This window comes from Zeus faber (assembly GCF_960531495.2).
Source record: "Zeus faber genome assembly, chromosome: 15".
NCBI classification, from domain to species: domain Eukaryota; kingdom Metazoa; phylum Chordata; class Actinopteri; order Zeiformes; family Zeidae; genus Zeus; species Zeus faber.
Genome location: NC_137194.1, coordinates 18,946,521 through 18,960,285, shown reverse-complemented (window position 1 = coordinate 18,960,285; position 13,765 = coordinate 18,946,521). Strand labels below are relative to the sequence as shown.

The 13,765-nt window shown below is 41.7% G+C and overlaps 1 protein-coding gene across 8 annotated transcripts in view; it reads left to right on the top strand.

Annotated features, from left to right (window-relative positions):
- Window positions 1–8,863, top strand: part of LOC307241461 (immunoglobulin-like and fibronectin type III domain-containing protein 1) — a 24,527-nt gene extending 15,664 nt beyond the window's left edge. For 7 of the 8 annotated variants that reach the window (XM_080015578.1, XM_080015577.1, XM_080015576.1 and 4 more), the window contains 15 exons: window positions 1–22; window positions 262–366; window positions 554–652; window positions 1,582–1,706; window positions 2,253–2,394; window positions 2,906–3,199; window positions 4,080–4,376; window positions 4,841–5,011; window positions 5,106–5,234; window positions 5,762–6,070; window positions 6,350–6,435; window positions 6,719–6,911; window positions 7,429–7,725; window positions 7,810–8,136; window positions 8,800–8,863. The exon at window positions 1–22 is cut by the window's left edge and continues 77 nt beyond it. In XM_080015578.1, the coding sequence (XP_079871704.1) occupies window positions 1–22; window positions 262–366; window positions 554–652; window positions 1,582–1,706; window positions 2,253–2,394; window positions 2,906–3,199; window positions 4,080–4,376; window positions 4,841–5,011; window positions 5,106–5,234; window positions 5,762–6,070; window positions 6,350–6,435; window positions 6,719–6,911; window positions 7,429–7,725; window positions 7,810–8,136; window positions 8,800–8,804 (2,601 nt within the window). In that variant the 3' untranslated portion in view covers window positions 8,805–8,863. The remainder of the gene's footprint in view (window positions 23–261; window positions 367–553; window positions 653–1,581; window positions 1,707–2,252; window positions 2,395–2,905; window positions 3,200–4,079; window positions 4,377–4,840; window positions 5,012–5,105; window positions 5,235–5,761; window positions 6,071–6,349; window positions 6,436–6,718; window positions 6,912–7,428; window positions 7,726–7,809; window positions 8,137–8,799) is intronic. The other variant, XM_080015574.1, reaches the window with a different exon arrangement.
- The last annotated feature ends 4,902 nt before the right edge of the window (window positions 8,864–13,765 follow it).

Here is a 13,765-nt window from a genome sequence, read left to right as displayed (position 1 = left end):
GAGACACAAGATGCAGTGATCGGTAAATGAACATATGTCAAAAAAAAACAAAAAAAAAACACAAAGCATATGTGAAGGACATATGGTGAAAACATGGCGACCCACAGAAACGTCTAGATGTCCTCGTGATCGACGAGTGTGTTCATGCATGTTACATCCTTCTGTAATTTGCTGCACTCGTGACTTAGTTGAAAGGCCTATTTTAGGTTTAGTGTGACAATAATATTTTGAGTATATTCATATTTTTTGCTTCGCCACCAGATGGAAATGAACTGAGTGATTCTGAAGGACACAATGACTCTCCTGAGTCTTCCAAGACTCCAGTGTCCACAAAGCGGGATCAAAAGAAAAAGATCCCCATCGCCGGTGAGAGAGAGGACATGGAGCAGAAAAAGTCAAATACAAAGAACTTGCTTTTACCAACATCTCTCCAAGCATTGGCTGTTTTGGTGATGTAGCTCTCTGCATGCATTTTGGTATTTCCATTGTGTCTTTGCCGGTGATCTACAAAAATGCACTTTTTATTTCTTGAATGACATGTTTCTGGCTGAAGAAGCTGAAAGTGAGCATGATGAGGCTGAGGATCCCACCGGTACCGCCATGCCTGTGAAGCGCAAAAGACAAGTCCAGCTGGTAGAGGATTCGGTAATTGGTACGTACAATGAATTATCGAAAACTAGATTGTAGCCTTAAATCTTAAATCTCAGTCTCCCTGCAATGGATAACTGTAAAATTTACATTAAATCACGTAGAAACACAACTATGTTCTCATCTGCATTGTCTTTGTACTGTTGTGTCACAATATAACAATTTAAACAGAAAACAGAGAGACTACAAACTACTACTACCCAGGTAGATATCACTGTACAGTAATGCAAGAGGCAAACATCCGTTTAGGATGTTCTGAGGAATTCAAACTGAAAATCAGTGATTGTGGTCGACAACAATGCATAATTGCAATCATAGTGGATAATCTCTAATTATAACATATAATAAACAAAGAACAGAACACAGAGAGCAACAAGTAATACAAAGATTAGAGAAAAATGAACTACAACGAAAAGCTGTGCGGTGGAACACTAGGGCGCCATGCAAGCTCACCAGGTGTGCCATGCAAGTTTTTCAAATTTCACTTAAAAAGAATACAAATAATGGAAACTAGCTCTTGTGTTTCAAGATCAAAATTGCAAGGCTGTACTGATTCATTAGTTCCAAACGGAGTTGCCGCTCTGTGTTCAACAAGCTCAAGTTTAGCTATTAGTAGTGATGACAGGTTTGACTTGTTTGTGAGATTTGGTTCTTCATGAGTCACTCAGTAAAAAGAGTGGTTTGTTTGGTTCAGTTGGTGTAAGGCACGGTGGGCGAGGGAGGACTCTGCTGTGAACGATGGTACGAGAGTCAAAAGCGACGGTTCGGTGGTGATAAGCACAGTTCTCCGTGTTTGTGACAATTTTAGTGGTGAACAGGTTAGTGATGTGCCGTGGGAGCATTCCATTGTAATTGCCGTGGCAGATGAAGGGCTGGGACGCCGGTTTAAAGTACCAGACATGTTTGTCATACGCCTGTTGTTGTGTGTATCAGATCCGGGTGTGCACTTTGTCAGTGGACTGTCCGACGTGGACGCCGTCATCGGTGGCACGGCGGAGATAACGTGTAAGCTCAGCAGCGAGGACTGTGAGGGAGCCTGGTTCAGGGACGGCAACAAGGTTCGTCTTAAATCATCTTCTCGTGTGATGACAGCTCAAACCTTTGAAATACGACTTCGTTGGCTCCTGACTGTGGCCCCTCCACACGCCACCCAAGTGGCTTTTCCCGGGCTCCCCGACATAGGGACACAGGTGACGATGTTGAAGACAAAGCATTTTATTGACGGGAGTGGCAAGATGTAACAAGCCGGGAGCAGATGGAACATTGTCATGACAAAGGCTCTCCCCTCCGTGTGTGTGTGTGTGTGTGTGTGTGTGTGGGGATGGGTGATTTAACCCCTGCTCATCGATTTCTCTGATGAGCAACAGGTCACCCAAGACAGGTGTGTCTGCTTAAATCACACCACCCCCACACCACACTGACACAAGTGGAATGTGTGGTATCCTTTTGGTGTTTCCCACCAGTAGGTACCTCGGGTTACCTAACTCAGAAACTGGAACAAAGTTGATTTCACATCTCAAAGCTAATTCCAAAGCCGCTGTTCAATCAAAGTCGTTTTATTTTTCAGATTTTCTGACTCATGTCGCTGATTTATCATTTCTCAGATATCAGCAGATGGGGATTTTGTCATCACTAAAGAAGGTGCCGCGCATAAGTTGACCATCAACAACTGCCAGGAGGAGCACTCTGGGAAATACCGCTTTGAGGCCGACGGACGCAAAACGGAGGCGGTAATTAGCGTCAAAGGTCAGAAGACTAAAAATAATATGACTTTAATAGAAAAGCATTATGTACGCCGATGGCTCATCAGAGTTTCATGTTGTTAGTAATAGTCTGATGCCTCTTTTTCAATCCCAATACAAACTCTGTTGAACCTTTACTGGTTTAGAGTTAAACGACTATTTTCATTTCAGAAAATAATGATTGATTATCAAATCCATCCGTCTACATTGTGGACATCTGACATTATGCTTCAAGTCAACAATCAAGTGTTTTGTAGCTGTTACTATTGTAGCTATTCTTCATTTAGTTCTTATTAAAGTTTGGGTTTTGTGTTTGTGTTGGCATTTTATGTGCTGTAATATTATTTCCGCTCTTAATCGATCTTCTTTTTTTTTAATAGCACTTTTTTGTTGAATATTCTCTTGAAAGGGAGCTACCAAGGGGTTTTAGAGATTTTTAGGTGTCTGCATCAGTCCATCCCAAAACATGTTTTCAGTCACACACCCCAGCATTTTAAAAGCACCTTTCCTCGCAGACCCTCCGAGGTTTGACCCCGCCGACCTGAGTGCGTTCATGGAGCCCGTGGAGATCAAGGTGGGACATAACGCCATATTCAAGCTTCCCTTCATCGGCCTCAGGCCCATCAAGATCCAGTGGTTCAAGGAGGGCGAGGAGTTCATCGAGGACGCCAATGTGAAGGTCGAGAAGTCGGAGACCCACAGCCGCCTGCTGCTCATCAAGTGTCAGCGCAAGGACACGGGAGAGATCAAGATCAAACTAAAGAACCCACATGGCATCACGGAGGCCATCTCTCAGCTCTATGTGCTGGGTGAGTGATCGGGGGTAAAAATCAAAATAGAATTGTTTTTATCCATATTCTTGACAGATTGAATGTGGAAGGCATCAAATATTATTCAATGCTACACTATCCTTGCATTTAGAGTTGGCATTAAACAAAAGAAACTTTAAAAACTATAACAAACAAGATGAATATAAGTTAAAAACAAGTAGACAACAAATGGGGTTTCAGGAGCTGTTTAAAACAATCGACAGATTCGGCTGGTCTGTGAGATTAGGGGAGACTGGATTCCCAGCAAATTGCCTGAAGTATAAATCCATATGACACATCATGATTTAATGTTCTAGAATTTTTTTTATGAGCAGCCTATGGTGACAAGCTCTATGAACCAAAATTACTTTTTCCACATCTTATTTTTCAATGCAAACCTAAAACCTTAGACAGTTTGGCATAAACCAACCAAAATAATAAAGAAAATTGTATCGTCGTACATATAACCTGAAGGATTGTCTTTCAGAATAATAAAAAAAAAGATTGTCATAAACTCAAGTAATGTAAAACTATTCGGAACAAACTTAAAGATCCAAATAAATGAATATATATATTTATATTATCATTCGTTATTTATTTACATAATACTAATATTTATTTGTTATTACTAATCTATATAAATATATTATACCATTAATATATTTTTATAGACATATATTTTCATATTATTAATATATTTTAATATATCTTATTATATTTATACATAAATATATGTCTCATAAATGTTCATATAAAGTCTCAATTAAGCAGATATAGCTCCTAAGATTCCATATGTATGTGACGAATAAACCTCTTGAATCTTGAATCCCGCCCTCCCAAAAAACAAAAAAAACCACTTCCACTTTTCTTCACCTTTCAGACAAACCCACCGCGCCGCAGGGGCCTGCCGAGGTGCTGGAGAGCTCCGCCATGTGCATCGTCTTCAAATGGAGGCCTCCCAAGGACGACGGCGGCACCCCGGTGGTGAACTACGTCCTGGAGCGGCAGCAGATGGGGAGGAACACCTGGAAGAAGCTGGGCGAGGTCCCCGGCGTCCCCAGCTACCGAGACACAGACGTGGACCACGGCCGCAAGTACTGCTACCGCATCTGGGCGCTGACCGCCATGGGCCTCAGCGAGATGATGGAGACTGACGAAATCCAGGCCGGCACTCTGGGTGAGATGGGTTCGATCCCACAGAGCCCCAGTGCACGATTTACAATGAATCTAGATTAATGTCTATTCAATTTGACATTTTTTGACTGCACAGTAGTCCCCTTTGTCCCAAGTTGCTCATTATTCTGTGTTTAAACAGTTAGTGAAAATGGAAAGGCTCATAACTTATAGGTAACAAAAGTCACAATATAACAAGGCATGTATGTATTTTCTCAGTTTTTACTTGACAGGACAAGGCGCTCAAGTATTGAAGTAGGATATTGGTGTGGTTTAAGACTCTGAAAGTATAATTATGCAATTCTTGCGTAATTCTGGCACTTATTTTTAAATGATGCTTCAAGATAATGTGTTGGGGGTTGATAGGATAAGAATTGTTGACTCAGTAATGTGGCTGTAAACACAAGCTGGCTACACACACTTATCTCAATGTAATTTGGTTGTAATTTCCCGTCTCAAATGCTGCAGCATTTCCAGGCCCTCCGGCGCCCCCCAATGTCCTCGGCGCCACTGGGGACCATATCATGCTGTCCTGGGATCCGCCGCCCAACACGGGGAACTCCCGCATCCTGGGCTACTATTTGGAGAAGCGGAAGAAGGGAAGCAACCTTTGGAGCGCCGTGGATGAACTGGTGAAAGGTCGGCCATTTTGCTCCTACAACATCTCAACTCTGATAGGAGTCTGGTTATAGAAGATAAAATTGACTTTTTTTTTAATGTTTATATTTTGCAGAGAAGAAATGTGCTGTGAGAGATGTTGTGGAAGGGATCGAATATGAATTCAGAGTCGCTGCCGTCAACCTCTCAGGAGCCGGGGAATTCAGCAGCCCCTCCGAGTTTGTTTTCGCCAGAGATCCGCAAAGTATGTTTCTATGGCAGCATTTTCCAACAAATATTAGCTTAGGAGAAATTATACACGTGAGTAAGATGTGTAGATGTATTTAATCATCTATTTGTTGATGCAATAAAGGCTGAATATCATTACAGTCTATGAAAACAATTTAGAATGCAGACATAAAAAAATAATCTTTTCAAACTCTTATAAAATCTCATGAAATCATATAAAAATACAGAATAAACTAATATCAAAATACTTTGCTGTTTAATATCTACAATAACAGTCACTGTTAGTCCATTCATTGAGGAATGGATCATGTAAATAATACAAAGAAATAATATAATTGACGAAATTACATGTGAGACAGATTTCCCCATTCTCTCCAGCCTGACCAGGTACCCTCAAATATCACAAGTGACAAAGCATTTATAGCAAAAACTTGATCCAAAGGACCTCTTTAAAGAGAGAGCCTTGTGGGATTTATAATCTACATAATATATAATCTTAAATCGGCCTATAGTACGATCTTGAACTTTGTGAACTCCCCGCAGAGCCTCCTGGCAAAGTGATGGACCTGAAGGTGGCGGACACCTCCTACAGCCACATGACGCTGGTGTGGACCAAGCCCGAGAAGAAACCGGGAGTCCAGGACGAGGCCAGCGGATATTTCGTGGAGATTCGAGAGGGGGAGAATGCCGAGTGGTCTCGCTGCAACACAACGCCCTTCATCCTGACGTCCTTCCCGGTGAAGGGGCTGCGCCCCATGGAAATGTACTGGGTGCAGGTGATCGCCACCAACGACGGAGGAGAAGGAGCTCCCAATGAACTGGACAGATTTGTGCTCGCCATGCCGTCGCCCGGTACGCCATCCTGCCGCTTGGGTTTAGGGAACAACAGGCAATGTTCTGTCTTGGAAAAAAGGTTTAAAAGAAATAGACAAAAAAAAAAAATGAACTCCCTCAAATTCACACTTGTATTTTTATTATTAATTAGACTTGCATGGTCGTAATATGTTCACTAATTGAAAAAAAATAATTCCTTGAAATCATATTTATTACTATTTTTTCACTTTAACTCAGAAGTTAATAATGTTTGAAATATCGCCCCTAACATGTCTTATCTCTCTGACTAATTGATAGTGAGGCCACGTTTCACAGACCGCAAGATGAAGAGTTTCATGGTGGTCAGAGCAGGAAACTCTGTACGGATCACAATCAATTTTGAGGTGGGATCTTTGTCTCAGTTCACATTTGGCATATTCCTGTTTCGTTGCTGACGACTCAGTTATTTAAACTCAAGTGGAAATTAAAAATAAACTCAAGTGACCCACAATAAAAATGAAGCCTCTGTGAACTATAGGGTTCAAGGGATTAACATGGCCTCTAAGCTACAAAGTTGGAAATTATAATGAAAACCAAGGCTCATTTTAAGACATCGCTTCACCTTTACTTATCAGAGTTGGGTTCAAAATCTCACTTGCCCCATCGTCCTAAACCGATCTCTTCCAGGCTTCTCCACGACCAGAGGTCCATTGGCTGAAGGACAACGGCCCCGTGACCAAGAGGGTCACAGTCGGCAAATCGGACGGCTCGTCTCAGCTGCTGATCCCCTCCTCCAAGCGCTCCGACTCAGGAGTCTACTCCATTTTGGTGAAAAATATGGTGGGACAAGAGACATACAGCGTAGAGGTCAGGGTCACAGGTAAATAAAAAGCAGAAGTAGATGTAAAATTAGCATAAAAACGGAGGCGTGGTTTCAGTCTTTTTTTAACTAATTGTTAAAGACCAGGGCTTGATATTGTTGATATTGATTCTCGAATGAGATATATATATATATATATATATATATATAACATTTTATTTATTTATTTTACACACCAGAAATTTGTTAAAGGTCAAATACGACTAAGAAGTAAAAACCCCTCTGCTTCATTTAAAAAGAAAATCAAAGAGTTGAAAAGTTCAGAAATCTTTTACCAAAGTGAAGTTGGTGTAGTTCACCAGTAATAAATTATATTACACATTTACTATAACTGTACACACAGCATTTTTTATTACACTTTTTAGGGATTGAATATCGGTATTGAATGTTATAGGATGTTTTCAATACGTTTTTTGTGTGAGTTCTACAATTGATAAAAGTGTTGAATATCGGTGCGTAGCTTTATTGAACACGCAGGTGACCCAGGGTAAAACGGTTTGTTTTCTTTCCCCCACAGACGACCCGAAGCCTCCGGGGCTCGTGGAGCTGGAGGAGAACGTCCCCGGCACGGTGACGGTGATGTGGGCGCCGTCCCCCGACGAGAAGCGTGACGACCGGCTGCACTACGTGGTGTCCAAGCTGGACTCCAGCAAAGGCACCTGGAGCACGGTGGCCGACCGGCTGTTCAACAACAAGTCCACGGTCTGCAACATCATGCCCGGCAGGGAGTACCACTTCCGCGTTTACGCCAAAAATGACATGGGCATGTCGGCGCCCTCCGACTCCCCGACGTGGGGGACGGAGAAGAAAAAAGGTATGGGCGCAAAGGTAGAGGTACCCGCCACAATTGTAAAAATCAAGACGCAGATTTATTGTCTCAATTCTCCTGTGTTTGCAGAGAAATTTGTCGTGAGGATGCCGACCAAAAAGCAGTGCGACCTGCGCTGCGCTCCGACCTTCATCGTGCCCCTGAAGTTGCACATTGCGCCCAAAGGCTACGAGTGCTACATGAGCTGTGCAGTGAAGGGAAACCCCAAACCTCGCATCACATGGTACCGCAACAGCGTCAGCCTCAACACCAACACAAACTATCACATCTCCAACACCTGCGGAGTTTGCTCCATGCTTATTCTCCACGTGGGCCTCAAGGACATGGGCGAATACAGCATCACTGCGGAGAATGACCAGGGGCGGGCAAAGTGCTCCACGATACTTAGTGTCAGAGGTGAGGGGGAAGCTCAGCCTGTGGTTAAAGCATTAGTTAGCCAGTCCTCAACCCAGGCATTATTAAAATGTTGGTTCCTGTTGTTTATAATTGTTCAAAGCACAATCTCCCTGTAACCTTTATTACTGAGAAACATACCACTCTGCTGCAGCTTCTCACTGTGCTGAAATTAACTCAATTGGGGAAAATGTTGAATCCTTAAAAGGTAGGCTAAATCTCAAAAAACAGAAAACTCCAATATAGCCGGTCCTTGTATTTTATACAGAATAAAATATTCAAGGTTTTATTTATTGACTTTAATGCCTCTTTTGGCTATATCTGTGCCAAGGTCAGAGACTGGAAACAGGAAGTTGCATTGCTTCACTCCCCCAAGACAATGTATGACTTTGGATTTACTGCAGTAGTTGCAAGAAGTAGTTCTAAACAAATGTGATAGAACTGTTACGGTTTTTGAAAAGGAGATGTAACATGTTTTTTGAGGCTAACCCCATTGGACTGAAGTTAAGTTGCAAGTTATGCAAATGATGGGAACCAAAGTTTTAATAAGGCCAGAGTTGGAAAAATAGCCAACATGTTATTTAATGACAAAAAATAAATATTTATAATAAATTCAATATGAGTTCAGGTTCAACATCTAATACATCCTGTTTTTTCTCCCAACAGAGTGAAGAAATGTGTTTTCAACAGGGGCAGTGTTTACTTTAAAAACAATAAACAATATTTATGAGTTGGGGTTTTTTGTCTGTTTTGTTGTTGAGTGAAAATCATGCAAATGGATTGCGGAATGAAAAAGAAAGACGATAACTGAACTGTAATTTAAATCAGTGTGACTTTTATTCATTATTTTTATGGCTACAAATAAAATTGCATTCCTATTTAAAAAAAAAAAAAAAAGATTTCACTCTGGAGGCTCAGAATGAATGAATGAATAAATGTGTGAATAGGAAATGGTCTTGGTTAGCGAAAATCTCACACTAAGTTATTGTTAGCAGAATTACTGTATATAGTATAAGTACAAGTATTTGTGATTGTACTTCAGTATATTATGAAGTATCTACTCTTACTTATTCCATTTTAAATTTCCAAGCAAATATCTATACTTTTTGCTCGACTACATTCCTAACAGTCACATAACTTCCTTTTGTTTTTCTTTTGTTTTTTTTTAATTGGGGTTCAAATTTATATTTATAAATAACAAAATCAACCCAAAACAAGAGGAACCAATTACGCAGTCCAATTTTTTAGGCTGTTATAACATGCCGTGACAGTTAGGCCTACTTTTACTTTTAATACTTCAAGTGCATATTACAGCAAGTATCAATATGGTACTTTCACTTTTTTTGCGTAATTTTGTGTCAGGATATTTATACTTTCACTACAATAAAATGTCTGAGTACTTCTTCCACCATTGAGTATTTAATAGACTATTCTTTACCCTTTTAAACAATATAGTAATCATTATGTGTAGCAACTACTAACAAAGTAAAAGGTCACTGAGAGACTGGGGTAGGGCCTTGTTTGCTTGACACGCTACCAGAAACAATTATTTGCAGAGATCAAAATCTAAGTTTTTGTAACTTTAAAAAATTAAAGAAATAAAGAAGTTAATATAACATGGAGAAAATATATTCAAATAATCATAGACAAAAACAGCGGTCAACAAGAAATATGGCAACCCACTCCACTCTCCCTTTCCACCCCTGCCATGCAGGTGAAGAGGTGATATATATTAACTAATGTCCCCGCCTATATCCATATGACCTGATTACATCAACCATCCTGATTGTGCCATAACAAAAAAGAAACCAAAATAACCAAAACCATTACAACATTTTCCATTTACAATTCATTCTAAATTCACAATAAATCCATACATGGACCCGACATACCAGTCCCTAATTTTTAGGTTATTACATAATAATTACTCTTATTACACAGGTTAATGGGCGGCATTATAAAAGCTAAAGCTCAATAATCAAAGTCCATAAATGACTTTACATTTTCATCTTCTTTCTTCCTCTTGATCCTCTTGAAATGAGTCATAAGACCAGAGGCTCCGAAACGTTGCCTTTGTCAGAGTGATCTTTACCTTCACTCTATGTCTGTCAGTCAATGTCAGAGTCAAGGTAGACATTAAAGTTACACAATGTGTACCTTATCCAGCTTCGGCCTCCTGTAGCAGACAGACCTTGGTTATTGGGCGGTCCAGGCAGCTGCTCTTTGTTTAGATGCGCACCTGACGCACAGAGCCTCTCCTGTCTGGAAAGGTTTGCAGGACTCTTCCCATGACCAAGGCGTTACAAGGTGCTGTGTTGTCCACTGCAAACACTATATCTCCAGGGACAAGGTTACGCTTCACTCCTGACCATCTCTGACCCATATTTTCCAGAACAAGTCTGACATGACACACCTATACAGGACCTGCTTCCATCGCCTGCGAGCATGTCTGCCCCTTGGAAGTCTCCTGGAGGCAAAGATGGTATGGTCTTCAAAAGTAACAGGTGATTTGGCGTCAATGCTTCCAGGTCATTAGGATCCATGGATGCTTTGCAAATTGGACGGCCAGTGATGATGGCTTCCACTTCACAAAGCACTGTGTGAAGGCCTTCCTCACTGATCTAATTAACCCCTCCCAAGATACTTCCAAGTTAAAAGTCCATTTTATTCTATTCTGGAGAAGAAAATCATTAATCTGTGACTAATTCCACTGCTCAATGGCTGTTCTCAATTCACGCTCTGCTCCCATGAAGTTCGTCCCGTTATCAGAGCGCAGTTCCTGAACTTGACCACGTCTCGCTATAAAGCGTCTGAGAGCATTGATGAAAGAGTCCGTGTCCAGTGAAGGTGCCACTTCAATGTAGATTGCTCGTGGGGCCAGGCAGGTAAAAATGACTCAATACCTCTTCACTGCACTCCTTCTGCTCCTCACATCGAAAGATCCGAAATAGTCTATTCAAACACAAGTAAACGGAGGTTCATCCTGAGTAACTCTGTCAGAGGGTAAGTCTGCCATCTGCTGGGACACTGGCTGAGCATTCAACCGTCCACTGATGAAACGCTTTGATAGAACTCTCCTAATGGCTGTACTAGTGCCAATGATCCAATATTGCTTATGCAATTTGGATAACGTGGTTACGACCACCATGTCCCACCTCTTGATGCATGTGCCTTAAAAGAATGGCTGTGATATGTAAATCCTTAGCCAGTTTTATTGGATGTTTAGCTTCTGCAGGCATAGAAGACCTGCTGAGCCGAACACCCAACTCTCAGAACACCTTTTTCCATCAGAGAGCAGAGTGTGTAGATGTGACTATGCCCCTTCACACTTTTGCCCTTTTGCAGCCGCCTGGAGAGTTCCTGATGATCTGTAGTTCTGCTCTACTCAAGCTCCTCCACTGATAGACAACTTTAAACAGTCATCCTCTTGAAAGCTTCCATATCGTTCTCCAGTGAACATCGTTGTTGTTCCGCAATTAAGTCAGACTGTGAAAGAACTAGGCTCAGTTGTCTTGGATATTCCTTTCTGGAGAAGAACACAGACACCAAAAAGCTAGGTCTTAAATCTCGAGATACGGATCTTGAGACCGATTATCTCCGATGGATCCAAGAGTCAAAAGTAATGCATCATGCGGGTCACTGCATCTACCTCCTCTCTGGCAGCAAAGCATTCACTGCAGCAGTTTTCTTAACCTCAGGGTCATCTGATGGAAGTTGATGAACATCGTTGGGATTGACGAGCCACTCACTTACTCTCAGGTTGACAGAGAAAATGAGGCACTGACACCAATGTTGCATTTTTTTAAGAAATGCATCAACCGTCACACCTCTGGAGGCAACATCAGCTGGGTCGCTTGCAGTCCCAACATGCCCCCATTGAGAGGGTTGTGAGGCCACGAGAATTTCTGAAACTCAGACTCTGAATCTGGAAGTCTTGTTTCTGATGTATTTGAGCACAGAAGCACTGTCTGTCCAAAACACAGTTTTGAAGATGCATGTGCAGTTCTTTCCTCCACAAGACATCAACGCGATTTGCCATGGTGGCAGCGAAGAGTTCCATTCATGGGATGGTAACAGACTGACAACAGCTAATTCACTACTCACTAAACATCTTCCCTTGTGATGTAACTTCTCCAAAGTCAAATGGTTTCAGACTTCTCAAGATGTTACTTTTCTCCAAATGACAAAGTTCATTCAGCTGACTTGTCCACTCCTGAGCAGCCGACTCAGGTATGACATCATCCCAGCCAAGCGCTCTCCTGCACAGAACCGTTAAGAGCTTCTTCGCAGACAAGACGACAGGACTCAAGATACCAAGAGGATCGTCGATGGAGCTAACTGTTGAGAGAATTCCTCTTCTGGTGAGTGGTCTGTCCTTGGTCACAATCTTAAACATAAAAGTACACAATGTGCGAACATAATGTTCATTGTTGAAATTTCAAACTTGTGTCACAAAGCAATGTTCAGCTTTTCACCTTTTGTGACATCTGCCAGCGGAGGTCACCGCAGAGACTATATAACCAGCCGGCCCCGAGAGAAGTCTCTCTGTCTCTGTCTCTCTCTCTGCATACTCATCTTTTAATCACTGTCTCTGTCTCCTCAGTCCAGCTGTCCAGTCCACATTACTAGTCAACAGGCTGAGTTTTGTTTTCCACACGGGCTACAGTAGTAGCAAAGTTAGTTCCTTCAACTCCAGAATGAGGTTGTGGATTATATTTGCTTACAGCCTTATTCGTTGTCAGCGATGGAGCATCCTGTTTGTTTACAAACACTGGGTCAGTTAAGATTCTCATTTGTTTCAACAAAATTAGTGACGACATTGAATGCAGCTCTCTGGCTGCACCTTTCCTCCATTTCACAGGCTACAGTTCTTCACGTCTCTGAATTTGTAAGGCAACTTCCTTACAGTAGTCAGCATATTAGCAAGCATATCTCACTCATGCAGGTCTCTGCATGAGGTAGCCTCTGCCATAGCATTACAGCAGCCTCTGAGGAAAAAGCTCTTTACATCTTCAGTTTTGATGAGAGGCCATGAAAGAGCCCTTTCCGTATATGCAGATGCGTCCCTCTGTGTATTCCCAAACTGCTCCTGTAATAATGCCTTAACCATGGCATATCCCCTCTCAGGATTGATGTGCTGGCAGCTTCTAACAAGGTCCTTGGTATTACCCTTAGTGTTCTGCTCTGGGAAATTAGAGTCTGTCACAATGGCTCCCAGTGCTCCTTTCCACACCATTCACCAAAGCCATCGAAGATTGCTATCTCTCGTTCTCTTTGGCAAGGATGAGAGACATTGTTGCTGTATCAACGGTGTAGTTATTTTATTTTGCTTTCTCATAATGCCAAGCATATTGTTTTGATCTTCATTTTCCAGACCAATATTTGCATTTGAAGCATTTCCATATTGCATTTGTGCATTTTCTTGAGCATGTGATACACTGAATGTTGCTCGGGTTCATGGCATCTAACTGACAGGCTCTGAATGAATTAACTGAGATCGATTTTTCTCCTCAGCCTTGGTTCCTGTAGCCAGGCGGTCATGTTTAATTTCCCTTTGTGACATTTGTGCTACGAATGGATTGGCCTTAGTACTGAGGGTTTGTGATTTTTTCTTTGTCCTTCCTTGTCCATT